The sequence below is a fragment of the Dendrobates tinctorius genome, unplaced genomic scaffold (genome assembly GCF_039654945.1).
Source record: "Dendrobates tinctorius isolate UK_male_01 unplaced genomic scaffold, ASM3965494v1 ptg000070l, whole genome shotgun sequence".
In the NCBI taxonomy this organism is placed as follows: Eukaryota; Metazoa; Chordata; class Amphibia; order Anura; family Dendrobatidae; genus Dendrobates; species Dendrobates tinctorius.
In genome coordinates, this window is record NW_027361738.1 from 96,499,264 (window position 1) to 96,523,279 (window position 24,016).

The following is a 24,016-nucleotide window of genomic DNA, read 5'->3' on the forward strand; positions in this document are numbered from 1 at the left end:
ACGGACACTTGCAGATCTCGTCTGCCCACGTTGGAATTTTCTTTGTGTCTTTCATTAGACGCATTAATATTTATTTTTCTCTATTTTTTTCTTCTTTTTTTTTTTTTTCTCTTTATACCACAGACGAAAACTTTATTCTCAAACATGACCGTGCATTTCTTCTGTCTATGGCAAACCGAGGAAAGCATACCAACGGATCGCAGTTCTTCATGTAAGTGGGCACATTTCTCCTTGTGTGCGGCGTACAGATCGTATGGCCCCACGCTGGATACAGAGCCACGTGGAATATTATTACCCTATTGCACACCCCAGTGTATATTATTATTTTATTTTTCCAGTTTTATTTAGGCTTTTTTGTACCTTTTAGAGAGCATTGAAAGTTTATGAATCACCATTATTAGACATTCACTTAACCAGTTCTCGTTTTTTTTTCCGCTTCCATTAATTCTTTGAGCAGAACGACGAAACCAGCGCCACATCTTGATGGGTAAGAGAACTGCAGTGTTTGTTTTGTAAATTACATAGTCATTATTATTGACCTGATTTATAAACCCGGTCTTCAGTATCTCATGGTATTGTGTAATGAAAAGTTTTGCAACTTTTTAATAGATTTTTTGCAATATTTCCTCTCCTTTTTCAACATCTCTCCTGCCTGTCAGTGAGTTAAAACATTATTTTATATCCAGATTTCAATATCTGGATATATCGGCACCAAGGAGGTCTTGCCTATTTGAAGGGGTATTCCTACCTAATAAAGTGATGACATATCGTTATTATATGCCATCACTTTGTGGTGGATGAAGGTCTGACCTTTCGGCCTCCTACTGATTCTGAGAATGAAGGGTCCGCAGCACCCATCTAGCGCTGTGTCCCTTTGTAAGTTAATCCAACCCCCCGGCTGTGTAGGGAAGCTGCACTGTAACAGCGGGGTAAAATCGTCCTTCTGTCCCGTTATGCTCAGTGGGGGGTGCCAGATGTTGGACCCCCACTGATCATATCCTAATGATATGCTATCACTTTCCATAATGAAAGTATCCCTTTAAAATCTGTCCCACTGACACAGCTGCGATGTTCGTTACTGTGTATCAGGGCATTCTTTTTCTTTAACCCCCAGTAATAACATTTAAGATCATGTTGCAAAACTGGTGTTAAAAATAAGGGTGTGTGCACACGTTGCGGATTCTGCTGCGGTTCCGCAGCGGATTTGGCCGCTGCGGGTCCGCAGCAGTTTTTGCTGCAGTGTACAGTACCATTATTCCCTAAGGGAATACAAAACCGCAGTGTAGGCGGTGCGGATTTTTCCGTGCGGGTTTTCTGCGGTTTTGAAACCGCAGAAAGAATTGACATGTCAATTCTTTCTGCTGATTCCGCTGTGGCTTGCCATCTCCTCCATTGATGAGATGAAAAACCGCAGGGCAAAACCGCAGAAAAATCTGCAGGTAAAACCACAGGTCTTTTGCCCTGCAAATTTACCTGCAGATTTTTACAAAATCCGCGCGGCCAAATCCGCACCTCAATCCGCAGCGTGTGCACGTAGTCTCATACTCTGACCCCTGTCCGCCACCCAGCAATTGAGGTGGGGGACTGGTTAAAAACTATTGTTTTTTTTCTTTATGATTTTCTGCATTTTTTTTTAATTATTAATTTTACACATTTAAACAAAGTAAAATTCTACATAGCAAAAAACTCTCATAAACAAATCAACTGTAAAAAAAAAAAAAAAAAAAAAAAAATGTTCTACATAAATAAAATACTCCATAAAAAATATCCAATTTCAGAAACTAAATTTCTCGTTCGCCTTGTTGGGGGACACAGACCATGGGTGTATGCTGCTGCCACTAGGAAGCTGACACTATGCACAAAAAAAGGTTAGCTCCTCCTCCGCAGTGTACACCCCACCGACCGGCAGGGAATTCCTCAGTTTAGCTTATTGTCAGTAGGAGGTGGACACGGGTCTTTCATTAGACCCATATCTACCTCGATGTGCGTCGTTCCTTTTCAGGTTTCTCCGGAGGGATACAGGGTGAATAGTCACCTCTGTAGTCCCACGAAGAGGCTGCGAGTACGGCGCGTACTGCCGCCCCGTATCCTCGCAGCTCTCTGCACCAGGTCCAGCAGCCTTCCGGGCGGACGCCAACATGTATACGTGTCGGCTTTTCTGAGAGTCCTGGTCGTCCGTCTCCCACCCACTCGCCTGCCAGAGCCTGTCGGTCGGATGAGACGCAGACAAGCTTCAATCAGAAGGTACCTTTATTTTCAGGGTTCGGACCCGGGACAGGGTGAGTATTAGATCCCCACTCGTCTCTGGACTTGGTCAGGAGAGATTCCCTTGGAGCTAGGATGCGGATGAGGATGCCTCCAGGGAGCCTTTTTTCTGGTCAGCCGCTGTCCCTATCCCGGACAGGGGTCTTTTCCCCGGCAGCGCTCATGTTGCGGTTCCTCCACGCCGCCCCTGTTCTGACAGGCGGCCGCGATTAATTTAGGCCCCGGCTTCAGTTCGGGCCTACTCCTGTATCGCGGCCACGCCCCCCGCCACTTTCTACTAATCGGGCTTCTCTCCCGCCCGTTCCATGTCCTCCCACCACTCTTCTCAGCCTGTTCCTGGCCAGGGGCGGTGCCGGATTCAGCAGGCGGTTAGCTCCGCCCTCCTTCCCCTGATTCCTCTCAGGCGGTCACCATCTTACAGCCGGACGCCCCTGTCAGCCGGATATCGATCCCTGGGCCTGTCAGCCGGATATCCTCTGACCTGCAGCTGCAGAGAGGTGGATACTTTCGTCTCTGGGGTCACCGGACCGTGAGTAGCTCTGCATCTGCAGGCTGACACCATTCTCTGCACCCTGTCCCCCAACCTTCCGGCACTACCTCAGGTTTCACTATGTCTAACTCCAAATCTGACCGTAACCGCCCTGCGGCTCCCTCCTGCACACTCGTCAAGTTCTTTGCATGCTCTTCTTGCAATCGCAAACTTCCCTCACGTCAGTCCACTTCCCTCTGACTGGATTGTAGCAATCCTATTCAACCTGATGCTGCCCAGGAGCCATCTAGGGCCCCAGGCGAGAGTGGACCCCCCATGCCTGGCTGGGCCTCGTCTCTATCACAGTCAGTGGCAGACCTCACCAGGGTGTCTCAGTCCCTAGTAGCCGTCCTGGATAAGTTGCCCCTGGACACCTCTACAGGGTCCAGCAGGCCTCAAGAGGTTCCATCTGAGTCGGCCAGCGTTGGTCGCAAAAGGCCCAGGCAGGATCTCCAGCCGGAATCCTCTCCTCGCCCCATGTCACCACATAGTCCTTCTCGGCAGCCTCCCTCCCGGGCCTCCTCTCCCGAGTCAGGTGAAGCGCTCTCGGACAGGTCATCTGAGGGGATCTTAGAGCTGGATTCGGACCAGGATGCGAACATGAGGGTTACTGTGCAGAACCTCATTGCAGCGATCCATCAGACCTTCGACATTGCTGACCCCCCCTGCGAAATCCTCAGATCAGGAGGTTTCGTTCAGACGGGAGGAAACACCCTCCAGGGTATTCCCTTTACATTCCAAGTTTGGAAAGATTTTTACCAGGGAAAGAGGGGATCCGACCAGACGCTTTCAACGAGGGAAGCGTCTCGGCGTTCTGTACCCGTTTGCTAAAGAGCTCACGGACAACTGGTCTGCCTCTCCCTCGGTCGATCCGCCCGTGTCCAGGCTTTCTAATAACACGGTTCTCCCGCTTTCAGGCGTGGCGTCTCTTAAGGATTCTAATGATAGGATCATAGAATCCCTAGCGAAGTCTGCCTTCGAAGCGGCTTCGACGGTGGTATGCCCAATTTTTGCTTCATCTTGGGCAGCAAAAGCCATAGCCACTTGGGCAGAGGATCTTCGTCAGGGCATCCTAGAGAAAGCACAACCAGATCGATAGGCCGATCTTGCCAATCAGATTTCCCATGCGGGGGATTATCTGCTTTCTGCTTCTTTGGATGCCGCATCCTGCGCAGTTCAGGCGTCAAGTAACCTTGTGGCAATCTGACATACAATTTGGCTCAAGGCCTGGCAGGCGGACCTGTCTTCTAAAAAGTCTCTTACTAATCTGCCTTTTCAGGGAGGGCGCCTCTTTGGATCCCAATTGGACCAAATTATTAAGGACCCCACCGGAGGCACGAGTTCTCTCCTGCCTCAGTCCAAGCCTCGCAGACCCCCACCGAGGCGTCAGTTTCGACTCTTTCGGGCTTACCGCCGTTTCAATACGGCGGAGACCTCCTCCAACCAACAAAGACCGCAGGCACGCCAAGATAGAAAGAAAGTTTCCTTCAGACCCATTCCCTCCTGGCGCTCCCACTCTTCGCAGGGCAGACCATCCAGATCCGGATCTGGACGGCCCACATCAGCATGACTATCCTCGGACTCCCGAGGGTCCCTTCCAATTGGGAGGTCGACTCCTGTTCTTCAAGGACGTCTGGCTAGCCTCAGTAGAGGACGCTTGGGTCAGGGAGGTTGTATTGTCAGGATACAAGATAGAGTTCGTCTCTCTTCCATGGGATCGTTTCTTTGAATCCCGTCCTCCAAAAGATCCAGCTTTGATCCCGGGTTCTTTACGGCCATCGACTCTCTCCTCAGTTCCGGGGTGATTGTGCCCGTTCCCGAATCGGAGCGGTTTACAGGGTTTTATTCAAACCTGTTTGTCGTGCTGAAAAAAGACAGGGCGGTCTGACCCACTGAAGTACATTTTGGATCATACAGCTGAACTGCACTCATATGTCCGGATTCTTTTCATGGACTTTAGCTCAGCGTTCAATACCATTGATCCAAATTTACTTCATAAGAAAATGGTAGCTCTTGGAGTCCCTCTCAACTTATGCTTGTGGATTTATAACTTCCTGACAGCCAGGATACAGAGTGTAAAAGTTGGACCATTCACTTCGGACACCTTGGTCACAAACATCGGGGCACCTCAGGGGTGTGTTTTGTCCCCGTTACTGTTTTCTCTCTATACGAATGATTGCATCTCTTCAGCAGACTCAGTAAAAATCTTGAAATTTGCCGATGATATGACACTGATTGGTCTCATCAGGGGAAATGCTGAAGACTTGTATTGGAGTGAGGTGGAAAGAATATGTGACTGGTGTAAAGCCAATAATCTTGTACTCAACACTAAAAAAACTGCTGAGATGGTTGTGGATTTTAGGAAAGATCAACATGAGATACTTCCAATCTACATCCATAACGAAGTGGTTCTTAGGGTCACAGAGACCAAATTCCTTGGTGTTATCATCTCTCATGGTCTTAAATGGGGGAAAAACGTGGATGCTGTTATAAGAAAAGCACAACAGAGGATGTTCTTCCTGCGTCAGCTGAAAAGATATGGTTTGTCTAAGAATCTGCTGATCGTATTGTTTAATGCTGTCATCAGATCTGTGATTTGTTCCTCTCTAATAGTCTGGTATGGAGGAGCCACTGCGCATGACAAACTCCGCTTACAAAGGACTTTCAGAACAGCAGAGAGAATTATAGGTTCCCCCTGCCTAAAATCCAGGATCTTTATGATAGGAGTATTCGATCCCACGCATTGAAAATTTCATCCGATCCCTCTCACCCGGGACACTCCTCATTCCAACTACTCCCTTCAGGACGTCACTTCAGAGTCCCCAAATGCAGCACCAACCGCCATATGAACAGCTTCTATCCACTCTCTGTTCAACAATTAAATCGTCATGTGTAGACTATATACTGTATCTGCCTTGTTAGATGTTACGTGTTGTATCTGTTGTTATATATTATGTTGCCTCTTTGCCACAAAGAATTCCTTGTATATATGTAATATGTACTTGGCGATAATAAATTTGATTAATTGATTGATCTTGGATCTCAAGCTGCTCAACAAGAGAGTTCGTCTTTGCCACTTCCGGATGGAGTCGGTTCGTTCGGTAATAGCTTCCATGGAGGAGCAGGAATTCATGTGTTCGATAGACATCCAAGATGCCTATCTACATGTTCCCATATTCTCCGGACATCAGAAGTTCCTGTGTTTCGCCAGGAACATTACCAGTCTCGCCACCGCTCCCAGAGTCTTCACGAAGATCATGGCTGCGTTGATGGCCTTGTTGAGGATCAGAGGTCTCGTTCTTTTTCCGTACCTCGACAATATTCTGATCAAAGCTCTCTCTTTCCAACAGGCACGCCTAAGTTTGACGATCGTCCTGGACACTCTTTCCGATTTCGGGTGGATCGTCAACAGGAAAAAGTCCTGTCTGGTCCCTACTCAACGTCTTGTGTTTCTGGGCCTACTGTTCGACACTCGTCGGTCAAGGGTCTTTCTCCCACAAGAGAAGATTCTCTCCCTGCAGCAGGCTGTATGATCGCTGCAGACCACACGATTTCCGTCCCTCCGAACAGCTATGAGGGTCCTGGGAAAGATGGTGGCGGCGATAGAGGCAGTTCCCTTTGCCCAATTTCACGCCAGACCTCTCCAACACGCCATTCTGTCAAGGTGGAACAGGTCGGCTCTGTCCCTGGATCGCCCTGTTCGTCTTTCATGCCGGATCAAGCGGTCACTCAACTGGTGGTTGACGTCACCTCTCATCCTCTTGGGGCGGTCTTTTCTTCCTGTTCACTGGCAGATTGTAACAACGGATGCCAGCCTCCTCGGCTGGGGTGCAGTGTTCCGCAATCACACTGTTCAGGGTCGTTGGTCGACTCAAGAATCTGCTCTGCCGATCAACGTCCTAGAGATACGAGCGATCCATCTGGCTCTCGTCCACTGGGAGAGGCTCCTCAGGGGCCTGCCTGTCCAGATTCAGACAGACAATGCCACAGCGGTGGCATATGTCAACCGCCAAGGAGGGACACGGAGTGTCTCAGCCCTGGCAAAAGTGTCCAAGATCCTTCAGTGGGCAGAGATTTCGGTACCGACAATCTCCGCGGTACACATTCCCGGAGTAGACAACTGGGCCGCCGACTTTCTCAGCCGCAAGGGTCTTGCGGCAGGAGAGTGGTCCCTACATCCGGAGGTATTTCTTCAGCTCTGCCGTCGTTGGGGAACCCCGGACGTAGATCTGCTAGCTTCTCGCCTCAACAGGAAGGTCCCACAGTTTGTATCCAGAGCTTGAGATCCTCTCGCAGTGGGCGCCGACGCTCTGGCCATTCCTTGGTCACAGTTCGAGCTCCCCTACCTGTTTCCTCCCCTGCATCTTCTTCCCAAGCTGTTGAAGAAGATCAAAGCAGAAGGAATTCCAGTCATTCTCATCGCCCCGAATTGGCCCAGAAGGTCTTGGTTCGCGGACTTTGTCAACCTTCTCACGGACGCCCCCTGGAAGCTTCCAGACAGGGCAGATCTGCTGTCTCAAGGTCCGATTTGCCACCCCAATTCTCGGCCGCTCCATTTAACAGCGTGGCTGTTGAGACCGAGGTTTTGAAACGAGCAGGATTCTCCGGTCGAGTAATTCATACCATGATCCGAGCCAGGAAGCCATCATCTTCCAAAATTTACTACCATACTTGGAAGGCCTATTTCACTTGGTGTGAGGCCAATAACATCGCGCCTATGTGCTTTTCGCTCCCTTCCGTTCTGGCGTTTCTTCAGGCAGGGCTGGATGCGGGGCTTGCTCTCAGTTCCTTGAAGGGTCAAGTTTCGGCGCTGTCCATTTTATTTCAGAAGACTTTGGCCTCCCGCCCTCAGGTCAAAACCTTTCTTCAGGGCGTGGCTCACATGGCTCCTCCGTATCGAGCGCCCGTGGATCCATGGGATCTTAATCTGGTTTTTGAGATTCTGCAAGGTTCTCCCTTTGAACCTCTCAGAGAAGTCTCCCTTTCCCTTCTCTCCTGGAAGGTAGCCTTTCTGGTGGCCATCACCTCCATCCGGCGCGTGTCGGAATTGGCGGCTCTTTCTTGCCGCTCTCCTTTCCTGGTACTTCACCAGGACAAAGTAGTTCTGCGGCCCTGCCCTCTTTTCTTCCGAAGGTGGTGTCCTCCTTTCACCTCAATGAGGATATTGTTCTGCCGTCCTTCTGTCCGAGTCCAACTCACCCTCGGGAGCGGTCCCTGAACAAGCTGGATCTGGTCAGGGCGATGAGAGTCTATCTGTCTAGGACGTCTCCCTTGCGAAAGACAGACTCTCTTTTCGTCATTCCAGATGGGGCGCGGAAAGTTCACCCGGCTTCCAAAGCTACTATTGCTCGCTGGATCAGATCGGCAATTTTGGAGGCCTACCGGGTTAAGCATCGAGTGGCCCATCCGGGGATGAGAGCGCACTCTACCCGGGCAGTGGGTGCTTCCTGGGCGGTACGCCACAGAGCCTCCGCGCTGCAGCTTTGCAAAGCTGCAACCTGGTCTTCGGTTCCCACGTTTGTGAAATTCTACAGGGTCCACACCTACGCTTCGGTGGACGCCAGCCTAGGTAGAAGGATTCTGCAGGCAGCGGTGGTGAGTCCACTGGCCTGATGGAAGTTTGTTTCCCACCCCAGGGACTGCTTTGGGATGTCCCATGGTCTCCGTGTCCCCCAATAAGGCGAACGAGAAAACAAGGATTTTTGGGTTGCTTACCGTAAAATCTGTTTCTCGGAGCCTTCATTAGGGGACACAGCACCCTCCCATGTTCTACAACTCCTGTTCTTACTTTGATTGGTTACAGTTGAGTTGTTTGTTCTGTTTTCAATCTATTCTGTTACTTCTCCTACTGCTTTCTCACTAACTGAGGAATTCCCTGCCGGTCGGTGGGGTGTACACTGCGGAGGAGGAGCTAACCTTTTTTTGTGCATAGTGTCAGCCTCCTAGTGGCAGCAGCATACACCCATGGTCTCTGTGTCCCCCAATGAAGGCTCCGAGAAACAGATTTTACGGTAAGCAACCCAAAAATCCTGTTTTCTACATAAATAATTTCTACACAAAGTTAAAAAACTCTGCATAGATAAAATGCTAAGTATATATAATGTCTGCATATATAAAACATAATTCTACATGAAATAAAATCTCTAAAGAATATACTTTATTTATATAATAAACAAATCTCTGTAAATAAAATTGTACATGAAATAAAATTCTATACAAATTAAACAAGGTTAATATTTGTATATGTAATAAATTTCGGCAATTATAAACTGAACGTAAATAGAGTGTTATATAAATAAAACGACATATACATGTAAAATACAGTTCTACTGAAATTACACTTATAAAATATCTGTATAAATTAAAATGCTTAAATATATGACATTTCTGCAGATAAAATAAAATTGAGTAAATAAAATTCTATACAAATAAAGCTTACTATATGATACTTATAAGATACAGTTCTACAGAAATAAAATTATACATTTATAGCATTTGCATACACAAAATAAAATGCTACATGAAATAAAATCTACATAATTAACATAGATAAAATGATACATATATATAATACATTTATGCAAATTTAATGATTCTACACAAAATAAAAATCTATATAAATAATATTCTACATGTATAATACATTTCTGACAGACATGAACAGTCTATAATTTTAAGGGTAGGTTAATTTTAACATTGAGATATAGAATTTCAAAAATAAAATCCAGAAAATCACATTGTATAAATTATATAAATTTATTTGCATTTTGCAGTGAGTAATAAGTATTTGATCCCCTACCAACCATTAAGTTCTGGCTGCTACAGACCAGTTAGACGCTCCGAATCAACTCCTTACCTGCATTAAAGACAGCTGTCTCACATATTTATAAATATCCAGATATTCGAATGTAAGGACAAACTATTTTTGTTCAAGTGCAAAATCGTTTTCTCTAAGTGTATAAAATGAGCTAAATGAGAAAAAACAACTCCCGACTATATTTCTTGATTTGGGATATAACTTGGCTAATAAAAGATCCTGTGTATCCAGATATCTGCAGTTTTCCCCTCTCCCTTTTATACAGAACAGATCTGAAAACACTAGAAGCCGGCATGTCTTGGGAGATTTTCTTGCCCGATACTTTCTCCCTTGTTTCTCTGACTGCCGTGTGTTGGGACATTAGTATTGGATCATTGTGTGTTTGTAACTTACACCTTTTTATCCTCTTTTTCAGCATTCACGTGGTGTTCGGACTTGTAATCTCAGGTTTTGAAGTAATTGAGCAAATTGAGAATCTGAAGACGGACGCGGCCAGCCGCCCCTATGCTGACGTCAGAGTCATAGACTGCGGTATCCTTGGATCTAAATCCACCAAAGATGGTGAGTGGATCACACAGACGCCGAACAAAGGACTATGCTTATTGATGGACGTAGCCACTAGAATGAAACCTCCATGCTTTACACTGCTGGAGAACGAAAAGAGTGCAAACTAAAAAGTGAACAATTTTTGCACAACTAAGACCCGGTGTGATTTGGCTGGATCTTTGGGTATCAATTGTCTGTCCAATTCTGACATTTGTGGTCTGAGACAGCAGTACAGAGTACTTCAGGAGTTTATCCTGATTGATTCTGTACTACACAGACATGGTTTTCACCAGTGTTACAAATAACCAATCTACAAAGATTCATTTTCCAAAGTTAGTTAAAGGCGTTAATTCATCATCTTAATATTTCCCAGAAAAAATAAAGACGCCGATCTCCGAGTCTGCAAAATCATATTCAAGTTCCAAGTCGTCGTCTTCCTCAGAGTCTTCATCCTCGGAGAGCGAAGCTGAAGTGGAAAGAAGCAAGAAGCGGAAGCAGAAAAAGAAAAGCAAAGCGAAACGCGTAAAGAGAAGGCGCAAAGAGGGACGGCGAGATGCCAAGGAAGAGAAGCCCCAGGGTCACAACAGGTGCGTTTTTAAAGGGAACCTGTCACCACGTTTGGCTGATACGAGTTACGGCCACCGCTTTTCAGGGCTTATTTACAGCATTCTATAATGCTGTAGTTAAACCCCCGATACGATCTGCAAAAGAAGAAAAATAACGTTTTATTACACTCACCTGGGGGATGGTCCGGTCCAGTTGGTGTCGCAGGTCAGGATCCTGCGCCTCCCATCTTCTTGCGATGCCGCCCTCCTGCTTGCTTCATGGCTCCCCGGCATCGCGCTCTTGTGCAGGCGTACTTATCTGCCCTGTTGAGGGCAGAGCAAAGTACTGCTGTGATCAGGCGCTGGGAAAGGTCCAAGAGGCCCAGCGCCTGTGCGCTGCAGTACTTTGCTCTGCCCTCAACAGGGAAGATAAGTACACCTGCGCAGGAGCATGATGCTGGCGAGCCATGAAGCAAGCAGGAGGGCGGCATCACAAGAAGATGGGGGGCGCTGGACCCAGACCTGCGACACCCATTGGACCGGACCACCCTGCAGGTGAGTATAATAAAACTTAATTTTTCTTCACTTGCCCTGAAAAGCGGTGGCCGTAACTCGTATCGGCCAAACCTGATGACAGGTTCGCTTTAAGCTCCACTCCTTGAAGCTTTCCGGTTTCTGAGACCGATGTCTGGATCATGGATAATCTTCTCCTTTTTCAGTGATCAAGAAAGAAACAGTACTGTGGAAGACAAAGACTCCAGCGTAAAGAGGGATAAACCTGTTGTGCGGCCCGAGGAGATCCCTCCTATCCCTGAGAACCGCTTCCTTCTTAGAAAAGATGCTCCGATCACCATCCCCGAGCCTGAGCAGTAAGGCGGCCCTTATTAGTCCCACATATCGCTTATATATATAGGTGTTCAAAAAAAAAAAACCTGAGGTTATTCAATTTTTACTTTTTTTACATTTGTTTTAGGAAAACATCTGTGATTCCAGAAACGAATGAGCAGAACAAAGGCTCCATTACTAAGTCTGGAAGAAAGATCCGTGGCCGAGGCACAATAGTAAGTGTTATGTCTTTATATGCAACATGCTCGCAAAATTTTTTTTATTGGGAACACCCTTCTTATCTGTTAGGTATAGTTTACCCTAATGATCCTGTACCTGTTTCCAGCGCTATCATACACCTCCGCGGTCCAGATCTCGTTCAGAGTCCAGTGGCGACAGGGAAAGCAGCGAGACCCCTCCACATTGGAAGGAAGAAATGCAAAGATTGAAGTCATATAAGCCACCAACTGGGGAAAAGTGGAGCAAAGGCGACAAGTAAGAAATGGATGTATATAAAACTGCAGCCATGATTCTGCCGGACATCGTCCCGGTCACAGCGTGGAGGAATAGTATCATATGGGAAGTGACTGCGGTTCAGTAATGTATGTACATAGTGATTGCACCAGCAGAATAGTGAGTGCAGCTCTGGAGTATAATACAGGATGTAACTCAGGATCAGTAATGTCATTTATGTACACAGTGACTGCACCAGCAGAATAGTGAGCGCAGCTCTGGGGTATAATATAGGATGTAACTCAGGATCAGTACAGGATCAGTAATGTAATGTATATTCACAGTGACTGCACCAGCAGAATAGTGAGTGCAGCTCTGGAGTATAATACAGGATGTAACTCAGGATCTGTAATGTATGTACACAGTGACTACACCAGCAGAATAGTGAGTGCAGCTCTGGAGTATAATACAGGAGGTAATTCAGGATCAGTAATGTATGTACATAATGACTGCACGAACAGAATAGTGAGTGCAGCTCTGGAGTACGGGATCAGTAATTTAATAAAACAATCTCATCATCTTTTCTTTAGACTCAGTGAACATCTGTCCACTCATTGGGATGAAGGAAGTTTGTCTCCAAGATCAAGATCGAATTCCTGGTCACATGACGGTTATCATTCAGATAGTAGTAGGGAGCGTGCTTCAAGCTCAAAAACTCGGAAGAAGGATAAGAAGGTGAAGCATAGAAAGAAATCCAAAAAGATAAAACATACAAAAAAGAACAAGAAGAAGGAAGAGTCTTCAGGATCTCAGCAAGAAGAATCATCAAGCAGAAGGAGAAAGTATTCCCAGGAACGAAAACAAAGAACGTCGTCACGATCTTCCGGAGATTCTTCTAAAAGGGATTGGTCTCGATCCGATAAAGAGCAGAAATCCTCCCGTCATTCCAGTCATTCCCAATCCAGGTCGAGATCCTATTCCAGAGACAGTGGAAGGTCAAGAAACAAATCACTTTCTAGAAGAAGCACAAGAAGTAGATCCCGCAGCAAATCGAGATCCAGAAGAAAAAATATGTCTGGGTCACACTCCAACTCTCATTCCTCCAAGAGAACAAAGACTTCTTCAGCATCTCCACACAAGAAAAATTCATCCGGAAGCAAATCTGGAGTGGGTGTTCAGCCCGGAAAATCTGCAAATATCAAGTCGATGGATGAATCTGTACTTGCTTTTGTCACCAATGAGAACATTCATGTTATTTCATTAAGTGACAGTCCTCCTCCTTCCCGATGGAAGCCTGGTCAAAAGCCCTGGAAGCCTTCTTACGAACGGTTTCAAGAAATTAGGACCAATGCCTCTAATGCCCTTCCATCCCAAAGCAAGTACGGTGCGAGCAAGGTCAAAAGGGATTCTTACCGAAAGAAGCGTTCAAACTCGGAAAGTGAACGCAGCGATTATTCCGGCAGGAGTTCAAGCTATCGTCATAGATCAAAAGATCGTTCTTCTTCCCGATCTTATAGCAGATCTTACACCCAATCTCTGAGTCGAAGCAGCTCATCTTCACCCACCGAGAGAGCTGTGTCCTCATCGTACAACAGTTCTTCGTCCAGCGAATCCGATGATGTTGTTTCTTCAAAAGCCTTTTTATTGAAAAAACAGATTAATGCGAAAGGAATGAAAATACGCTACAAAGAAAAAGGTGAAATAGAAAATTCTGTGTCTCCAGAAAGCACGGGGAGTCATCCTAATGCCAGCTCTTCCTCTGACATGGAAGAAAGTAAGGAGTTCACTAAAAGATTGCTGAAAACCACCAAGGCGTTAATAGAAAATCCTACCACTGACAGTGGCAAAGAGGAAGAAAAAAACTGCGTAGAAGAGCTCAATATGGACCAGGAAAACAGCAAAACTGAGACAGACAACACTCAGACCATGATGTCCAACGTAGAGAAGGTGTTGGAAAGTGACACATTAGAAGAAAGTGTCGAGAAACTCGTAGACGAGGACACAATTTCCATTTCGCAGAATACAAATGTGACAGAAGAAGCAGCATCTTCTGGGAAGGAAGAAGGAGAAGCTTCTGAATCAGACTCCGAGGAAATAAAACCCTCAAATACACCACCACCTTCTGAAGCATCCATATTACCAAAGCCTTCTGAAAACCTTTCCAAAACTCCCCAAACTGAGACCCCCACCCCTGAACATAAAAGCAAGTCGAAGAAACACAAGCGACGCTCTGGTAAGAAAAGCATGAAGAAGAGCCGATCAAAGAACAAAGCAAAGGACAAATCCAAAAAAAATAAAGAAAAAAAGCTGAAAGCTCAGAAGAAGAAGCAAGCCTTCCACTGGCAGCCGCCACTTGAGTTTGGAGAGGAGGAGGATGAAGAGACTGGAGGTGATGTTCAGCTAAAAGAAACCAACCCAAAAGACTTGCTTCTATATAAACCATCATCTGCTGAGATCAAAAACGCAACCGATGGGTCTCTGCACATTGATAAAATCGCCAAAGAGCCAAAGATCGTATCTATCAAACCTGCCGTAAAGGCAGGGGATGAAGAGCTGTTATCAAAGGTTGCAAAAAATCCACTTATGCCTGCAAACATCGAGCAAACGTCTGAAAATATAAAAGCTTTTACGTCTCATCGATCATTACCACAGATTAAACAAGAGGCAAGTTGTAGAGCCCTTACTCCAGCAAATGCCACCGCTGGAAGCGCTGACCAAATTTCTTCTCCATCTACAAGTGCGCCTGCCGCCTCAGGGGAAAGTATACAAGTCAAAGAAGAAAATCAACCTGCATTGTCGGTACAAAAAGTTGAAGCTGACATCTCCGAAACTGCTGCCATCGATAATAAATGGAAGCCTGTCCAAGGTCCTACCATTGTGCAGAATCCAAAGCCAACCGTTGTGCCAGTGGTTACTCCGTTTGAGCCAGAGAAGAAGGCTCATGGTCTGAGAATCGAGATTAAAAGTATAAACAAAGTGAGACCAGGATCACTTTTCGATGAAGTGCGGAAGACGGCTCGTCTAAACCAACGTCCAAGGAACCAAGAGAGTTCCAGCGAGGAAAGGTCTTCAAGCCAAGAGGAGGAAAGCAGATCGAGCGGCAAGGCCAGGAGTCAAAGCAAATCCCAGACTCCTTCAAGTCACCGATCAAGATCTTTATCTTCTAGCAGGTCGAGGAGTCGATCTGTTCGATACAGTTCTTCATCCAGGTAGGAAATGCCCCGTACATGTACACTCATCTCCTTCCGTGAGTGGGAATCATCAGTCCAGAGTGTAAGCCTCTGGTTGTGAAGGCGCCTGTTATTAGAAGGCGTGGATGAATGCTTCTGTTTGGACTGAATTAGTGTCACCATCTTTATCAGGTCAAGAACTAGAAGTCGAAGCAGGAGACGCTACAGTGACTATAGATCGCGGACACGCAGCAGATCATCCGGCAGTTCTAGAAGTTCTAGGTAAGACAAGCGCCAACACAACAAACCTAGCCATGCCCTAACGCCATTGAAGACCGACGCAAGTCTTATATCTGTTTCATTACTTTTTTTTGCTCTTCCTTTACCCTTGACCTTTTTAATTGTATATTTTTTCCTGCCACAAAGACAGTAACCAAAATGTTTTTAAGTTATTGTTCTTTGTATTTATATTAGTGTAACTAATGTAAGTATGCTCAATATAGCAGGAGCCGCTCAAGAAGTGTCTCATACGATCGTCATCGCAAAAGATCCAGGTATGGAAGTTACAAGTAACATACACACTACAAACTGCTCCATATGTACAGGAATACATCTACTATAATACTGCCCCTATGTACAAGAATATAACTACTATAATACTGCCCCCTATGTACAAGAATATAACTACTATAATACTGCTCCTATGTACAAGAATATAACTACTATAATACTGCCCCTATGTACAAGAATATAACTACTATAATACTGCTCCTATATACAAGAGTATAACTACTATAATACTGCCCCCTATGTACAAGAATATAACTACTATATTACTGCCCCTATGTGCAAGAATATAACTACTATAATACTGCTCCTAGGTACAAGAATATAACTACTATAATACTGCCCCTTTGTACAGGGATATAGCTACTATAACACTGTCCCTATGTACAAGAATATAACTACTATAATACTGTCCCTATGTACAAGAATATAACTACTATAATACTGCCCCTTTGTACAGGGATATAGCTACTATAACACTGCCCCTATGTACAAGAATATAACTACTATAATACTGCTCCTATGTACAAGAATATAACTACTATAATACTGCCCCTATGTACAAGAATATAACTACTATAATACTGCTCCTATATACAAGAATATAACTACTATAATACTGCCCCCTATGTACAAGAATACAACTACTATAATACTGCTCCTATGTACAGGAATATAACTACTATAATACTTCTCCTATGTACAAGAATATAACTACTATAACACTGCTCCTATGTACAAGAATGTAACTACTATAATACTGCTCCTATGTACAAGAATATAACTGCTATAGTACTGCTCCTATGTACAAGAATATAACTACTATAATACTGCTCCTATGTACAAGAATATAACTGCTATAGTACTGCTCCTATGTACAAGAATATAACTACTATAATACTGCCCCTATGTACACAAATATAACTACTATTAATACTGCCCTTATGTACAAGAATATAACTACTATAATACTGCTCCTATGTGCACAAATATAACTGCTATAATACTGCCCATATATACAAGAATATAACTAATACTGCCCCTTTGTACAGGGATATAGCTACTATAACACTGCCCGTTTTTCCTCCACCGTGTTTCTCTCACTATTTCTTTCCGGTTATATTCTTGTGTGACCTCCTCGGCTCTTCCTCCTGACCTGACACACAGGCATTGTACACAGCTTCAGATCTATGTGTTTGTTAGATACCGGAGCGTCCGTGTATAAGTGTTGCACTTTGTGTCTCCTTTTCAGGAGCCGGTCTTACACATATGACAGCTATGACAGTCGGAGCCGCAGCCGTAGCAGAAGCCCTTCCTACTACAGATCGCGCAGCTATAACCGCCGCTCCAGGTGCGTAATGACGTAATATGAATCAGCCGCAGTTTTAACACTCAGGGGTCATTCTTATTGTCTGTTTTCCACAGAAGTTGGAGGTCATCGTACAGCGGGAGCGATCGAAGTTACGGTCATCGCCGACGCCACAGTGGGAGGAGTTAAGAACCTTTTTTTTTTTTTTTTGGCGTATTTGTGTTCCACAGAAGCATCCACCGGAGCCGCGTGTACATCGTTTATTATTATGTTGTAATCTGGAGCTCGTGTCGACACCTCCATCTATGCACGTGGTCTTCCGGACCATCGGACATCTTGAGAGCGGAGGATCGCTAATCCGTATCTGAACAGTGGGAGACAGACAGCCGGCCCTCCCATGTCACTGCTCTGCCCTGCACTGGAGCTCCAAAAAATAGGGACTTTTTATTTATTTTCTTTTTAATGCCACTTCTATAATTTTTTTTTTATTTGTTTATCTTGTCCAGGTTTCTGATCTATGCCAAAAAAAAATGTTAAAAATTTAATGGACTTCTGATTATCCTGCATCGGAATTATAAGAGGCGCTGGACCGTCAGATTTTCGGACAATGCATATTACTCCATAAGGGTATGTGCACACACTGAGGATTCTGCTGCGGATCCACAGCGGCTTTGGCCCTGCGGATCCGCAGCAGTTCCGCAGACATAGTACAGTACCATGTTAGCCAATAGGATTTCAAATCCGCAGTGCACACGCTACATTTTTTTCCACGCGGAATTGCAGCGGTTTTAAATCCGCAGCATGTCCCTTCTTTCTGCGGATTGCGCAGCGGTTTGCCACCTGTTCCATTGTCCAGGTGTCAAACCGCAGGCAAATCCGCAGATAAACCGCAGGTCACTTTACCTGCGGTTTTACCTGCAAATCCGCAGCGTGTGCACATACCCTAAACCGTCCTCCCGATACAAGCGTGTAAAAGTGACGCATTCCTTTCTTATCCGTGGGCAGTGTTGTGCGGTTTGCCGTTGTGGAGGGCCCCTTACTGGTATTTCTTTGCATCCTATGTATTCAGATCATCAGTATTACATGGATTTTTTGGCTGTTTTCGCTCCTAGACATTGTGTTGACAGTCTGAGATTATTCCAGCTATTGAAGTGATGCTGTTCAGCCCGGTGTTCCCTGTTATCAGCCACTACATTATATCACATGTTCTGAGATTCTGCAGGTAACACTGATATCAGACTCTCGTCATAATATGCAGGTTCACGTTTAATGCCACCTTTCCTTCCTTCCTTCACAGGTGCCAAAAATGTGGACTTTTTTTTTTTTTTTCGGTTATTTGTCACCGTTCATCCCCTCTCACTTTGTGGCATGCCCCAAAAATGTATTTTATGTGGTTTAGAAGGGGTTTCCAGCTCCCCCCTAACACCACACAGGTATTGGCAATAAAATGTGGCGTCATCACCAGCGTCCTCTGATGCCGACCACGCTCCAGCAATTTGTTTGTTTTTTTTTTGTTTGTTTGTTTTCATGTTTTTGTAAGTGGCAATAATCACTTCACTGGGTGGGAATCTCGGGGGGGGGGGGCTCCATACGTTTCCTTGGGAGGGAGGGGTGAGGTGGTGAGAAATTAATATGAATTGTACTTTTTTTTTTAATAAATATATTTCCAGCTTTATATTCATTTTATGGTTTGAAAAAAGTATAAACCTTGTAAATAAAACAATATGAAAAGTGACACTGACTGAAGTTTATTTAAAGGAGATGTCCACTAGTAAATATATAGGCGCCGAGTGCTGGTGGTCGCACATGATCACTTTCCCCACACTAAGGTCTCTTCGTGTCTCTGCAGGACAGACAATCAACAGATCTGCCTGCGTGCTTGTTAGGGAAGGAGCTGAGGCAGGCAGCAATGGAGAGAAAATTAAAAAGGGATTAATTAAATGGTCGTCTGCCAGAGGGAGAAGTAGACTGATTCTAACCAGAGCCTGCCCCAAGCAGCACTAAGGACACATGGAAGCAAAAAATGCTGAATGTTTTTTTTTTTTTCCCCCTTATTTTATAACTGATACAAATTACATAAAAATATCTCTTCACTGCTTTTCCCAACCTGTTCTATGAAAATATTTTTTGCGAACACCCCTTTAAATAATAATAGTGTCTGCAACTAATTTAGAGTCACGTTAGCTTGTGCTGAAATATAGTAGAGAATTTGAACAGGCAAAGCTGCAGTGCAATGCAGGGTGGATGCAGAGAGCAACAGACTCACAGATTTTTATTTTTTTTCTTTCTGAATATGGTAAATTGACAAAATGTGGGGGATTTGTGCCGCTGCGGTCAGGGCTGTGGAGTCGGTAAGCCAAACCTGCGACTCTGACTCCCACATATATTGCTTATTATTTAAGTGAAAAATGTATTGTAGTACAATGTGAACATCAGACATTTAATCATTTTTATGATACAATAATCAAGACATTTAGATAGAACATAATATATATTTATTGGAATACAACTTTAGAACACAAAAAACTGTAATAAATATGTAATACACTATGTAATATCGATTATATATACAGTGTATATATATATATATCACTATGTAATAAACTATGTAAGTGGCAAAAAACTGTTTTCAACAAAAATATACTAAATAACATTTGTGCAGTCTATGAATTTGTTCTAAGAAATAGAATTGCCTCCATCAGAGCCTCCTTCATAGATGACCTCAAATCTGACCTAATTTAAGGCCAGAGAACAACCTCTCTACAGTAACTTGGGTTGGAGGCAAAGCCGTAACCACATGGGCAGCATCTCTAGCAATTTCCAGGTATAAAGGAATTGCCTCATGCACGGTCAGTTTTGATGAACGGTTGAATTTTTCTTTGAGAGCAAGTTAAACATTTTGCTGAAATATGGTCAATCTGCTGCTATAGGAGACGGAGTGAAATCTTTTTCCTTGTGGCAACGCTTTGCCTGCTCCATGGCATCCAAATACTTGTCAAAAGTCAAACTCCTCATCTGATGAGGATGAAGATATGGCAGCAGTAGCACTGTCAGGACCCAAGTCCGCTTGCGCCTGGCAGTCGTCCTGTAGGCCACTCATCCTAACTGCTACCTCAGTCAGGGCTTCTTTTCCTTTAGTAAGCTGTTCATCATCAAACAATTTACGATGACTTGGGTCCACATAAACAGCTGCCAGAAAAATTTTATTTCTCCTTCGTCTCATTGGGGGACACAGAGACTGTGGGTGTGTGCTTCTGCCGTCTGGAGGCTGACACTAAGTATACAAAAAAAGAGTTAGCTCCTCCTCCGCCGCATACACCCTCGCCCCCAGACCGGGCGTAACTCAGTTTTTGCTTAGTGTCTGATGGAGGCACACGCAGTCTGGAGCTCCAGACTAGGTTTTTTTTTTTTGTTTTTTTTTTCCTTTCTTTGAAGATAAGACAGGGGCGACGGATCCTATAGAGAGGGTCCGATCTCCCCAAATCATCAACGGGCGACCACGTGTGAGTAGTCCTCCACGTGTTTTCTCTCCCGCACCGAGGGACACATCTGGGACTTTTCCCCAGACAACCATTTTTCTTTTTTATTTTGTAAAGAGGGGCAACGCATCCTGATGAGAGGATTCGATTTCCCCATGAACTACAACGGGCGAGCACGTGTGAGCGATGGGCGATCCCCAACGGACTCCACGTTTTTTGTTCCTCTCCTGCAACGCGGGATTTCAGGTTGGCCCCTTCCACCCCTAGGTAGTGACACCAGGGGTGCAGTTGGAGGCGCAGGTGAGCCAGGGGATCGAAGCATCCACCCCCAGTAGCCTCCCCCTCCCCGCCCAGGGATGGGGTTGAGAGCACCCCAAGAGAGCCCCCCCGGCGGCCAGGCTCACCTTTGTTTGTAGGGTCACCCCCCCGGAACGGGACCCTCCAGAATGCGCCGCGGGGCTGTCTGTTCCCCCGCCCGACGGGGTTACTTTCGGGGCCCGACTCCCCGGTGGAACCCGGTGCGAGTAGTGCCACATGCGGAGTGCGGCAGAAGTCCCGCCGGCGGCCGCGGTCCCCGCGGTATGGGGAGATCCGCAAGGCCGCATGAGGCCTGCCCGCACCTTCCGGTGGTAGCCGGAAGCCCCGCCCACTGACTTCCGGCAGCCCGGGGGGAGCGGCGGGCGCGCAGTGACCGGGGAGCGCGCGACCTCCTCCCCCTCCTCGCAGGTCCCCGCCGGAGTACGGCTGAAGCTCCGCCGGCGGCCGCGGTCCCCGCTGTATGGGGAGGGCCGCGAGTTCCGCCCGCCGCTTCCGGTGGGGGCCGGAAGCCCCGCCCACTGACTTCCGGCGGCCCGGGGAGCGCGGCGGGCGCGCACAGTGACCGGAGGCTCCCGCCCCCCTCCCCCTCCTCGCATTTCCTCGCCGGAGTGCGGTCGGAAGCCCCGCCGCCTCTCTCCAAAGTGCACCGCAGTGCCCCCGGCGAGTAACGGCACGTGAAGCAGCTCGTCCACGTCTCAGAGTTTTCGCTGCGGCCAGAGCACCCCGTGGAAGAGGTGGGACGTTACCGGTGGGTGAGTGCAACCCCGTTTCGAGTGCCGCACTGGTTGTCAAGGAAGGGGTTACCCTCCTCCTCCTACCCTACCCTGCAATATGTCTGGCAAAGGAAAAGCTCACTCTTTCCTATACGCTGTTTGCGTTTCCTGTGCGGTCAGGCTGCCTAAGGCGCAGCCGGGTAAATTTTGCGAAGCCTGTGAGTCGGAGCGAGCCCAGGAGCCCCCCATTGTTGCAGAGCCCAGGGGTCAGGACCCCCCAGAATGGGCAGTGTCTTTATCGCATTCTATGATGTCCCTTACGAAGGCAATTGAGTCCCTTCGAGGCCCGGGCAGGGTCAAGGATGGTGGTCTGCCAGCGGAAGACAGCTCGTCCACGTCTCAGGACCCTTCGTCCGTTAGGGGCCGCTCCAGCACCAGACAAGCTCATGGTAAGAGAGCTCGTTCTCCGTCGGCCGGGCCCTCTGGGGAGTCGGCGGCGATTTTTAGGGCATCTCGTTCCCTGTCGCCAAGCTCAGGAAGCGATCAGGACGAGGAGGAGGAGGAGGAAGCCTGGAATCCAGAAAGCCTGGGATACCAGGACTCGGTGGACAGCCTCATTGAGGCGGTCAACCAGACTTTAGAGATCGAGGATCATGTGTCCACGGCCTCAGGTCACAAGGTCTCCTTCAAGAAAACCAGGCGTCCGCATAGAAGGTTTGCCACACATCCGGAGTTCGAGGAGCTAGTCCAGAAACATAGGGAACACCCAGATAAGCGCTTTGCAATGCAAAAGGCGCTGCAAGCAAAGTATCCGTTTCCTCCTGAACTCCATAAAGGGTGGGTGGAGTCGCCAGTAGTGGACCCACCGGTGTCACGTTTAGCATCAAGATCGCTATTGTCGATACCCAGCGGTTCTTCTATTAAGGACCCAACTGATCGCCTCATAGAGGGGCTTGCCCGCTCAGTGTATGAGGCAGCAGGGTCGGCTCTGGCCCCCTCCTTTGCGGCTACCTGGGTGGCTAAGGCCATGGTTTCATGGGCAGACACTCTGCATAGGGCCCTCCAAGACAGGGATCTGCCCGCGGAAATCTTGGAGGTGACAAATCAGATATCAGGAGCGAGTGATTATCTCGTCGGCGCCGCTCTGGATGCGGCCGAGTGTTCTGCTGTGGCAGCAGCAAATGCGATCGCCGTAAGGCGAGCATTATGGCTGAGATTATGGAAAGCGGATTCTATCTCTAAAAAATCCTTGACCTCATTGCCTTTTCAAGGCAATCGGTTGTTCGGTGAAAAGCTTGATAAGCTTATCTCAGAAGCCACAGGGGGGAAGAGTAGTTTTCTACCGCAGCAGAAAAGTTGGCCGGCATTCAGGCAGACGCAGAGGCGTTTTCGGCCCTTTCGTAGCTCCTGGAGGTGGACTTCGGCCAGGGCATCCACCTCCGCAAATGATGGTCAGATTAGAGAAAGGCAAGTTTCTTACAGGGCCAATCCGCTGGGTAGAGGCCGAGGCCGTTTGCCCAGAGCGAGGGGGGCCAGATCACAAAAGCCTCCAGCAAAATGACTCGAGGCACTTCGTACCTACGGACGACAGAGTGGGCGGACGCCTACTAAGGTTCAGCCACGTTTGGGTCGCAGTGGCACGCGACGCTTGGGTGGCAGAACTGATATCGTCCGGGTACAAGATAGAGTTTGTCGGACTCCCGCCACGGCGTTTCTTCCGTTCCCGGCTCTCCGGAACAGAATCGCAGGCGGAAGGTCTGTTGCAGGCTATAATGACGCTACAGCGCAACGGGGTCATTGTCCCAGTGCCGAAAAGCGAAGAGACGCAAGGTTTTTACTCCAACCTGTTTTCAGTCCCCAAAAAGGACGGGACAGTAAGGCCAGTACTGGATTTAAAGATCCTGAACAAGTTTATCAGGGTCAGGCGATTCCGGATGGAATCCCTCCGTTCGGTCATTTCAGCCATGGATCCAGGGGAATTCCTGGCCTCGATCGATGTGCAGGATGCATATCTACACATCCCGATTTTTCCTCCACACCAGAGGTTCCTGCGTTTTGCGATCGGAGGGCGACATTTCCAATTTGTTGCTCTGCCCTTCGGTCTGGCCACTGCCCCCAGAGTCTTTACAAAGATAATGGCGGTGGTTATGGCCATCCTGCATGCTCGGGGCATAACGGTACTACCCTACCTGGACGACCTTTTGGTAAAGGGGCCGTCGTTTCAGGCGTGCCAGGAGAATGTCGGTATCACTCTGGATACCCTGGCCCGCCTAGGTTGGCTGATCAATCGGAACAAGTCGTCCTTGGTTCCGGCTCAGAGAATCGTATTTCTAGGCATGGTTTTCGACACCTCCCAGGGGCTGGTGATCCTCCCTCAGGACAAGGCGCAAAGGATCAAACAGGGGGTACGGAACCTTCTTCAGCCGGGCTCCAGATCCATCCGGTACGGCATGAGTGTGTTGGGCAGAATGGTGGCGGCG

The 24,016-nt window shown here is 47.0% G+C and overlaps 1 protein-coding gene across 3 annotated transcripts in view; it reads left to right on the forward strand.

The window, feature by feature from the left end:
• The window catches only part of NKTR (natural killer cell triggering receptor), a 46,272-nt gene extending 27,511 nt beyond the window's left edge, over positions 1–18,761 (forward strand). For 2 of the 3 annotated variants that reach the window (XM_073582180.1, XM_073582182.1), the window contains 12 exons: positions 124–211; positions 458–487; positions 10,027–10,172; positions 10,531–10,744; positions 11,422–11,571; positions 11,676–11,763; positions 11,874–12,022; positions 12,571–15,189; positions 15,343–15,432; positions 15,654–15,704; positions 16,970–17,068; positions 17,143–18,761. In XM_073582180.1, the coding sequence (XP_073438281.1) occupies positions 124–211; positions 458–487; positions 10,027–10,172; positions 10,531–10,744; positions 11,422–11,571; positions 11,676–11,763; positions 11,874–12,022; positions 12,571–15,189; positions 15,343–15,432; positions 15,654–15,704; positions 16,970–17,068; positions 17,143–17,215 (3,797 nt within the window). In that variant the 3' untranslated portion in view covers positions 17,216–18,761. The remainder of the gene's footprint in view (positions 1–123; positions 212–457; positions 488–10,026; positions 10,173–10,530; positions 10,745–11,421; positions 11,572–11,675; positions 11,764–11,873; positions 12,023–12,570; positions 15,190–15,342; positions 15,433–15,653; positions 15,705–16,969; positions 17,069–17,142) is intronic. The other variant, XM_073582181.1, reaches the window with a different exon arrangement.
• The last annotated feature ends 5,255 nt before the right edge of the window (positions 18,762–24,016 follow it).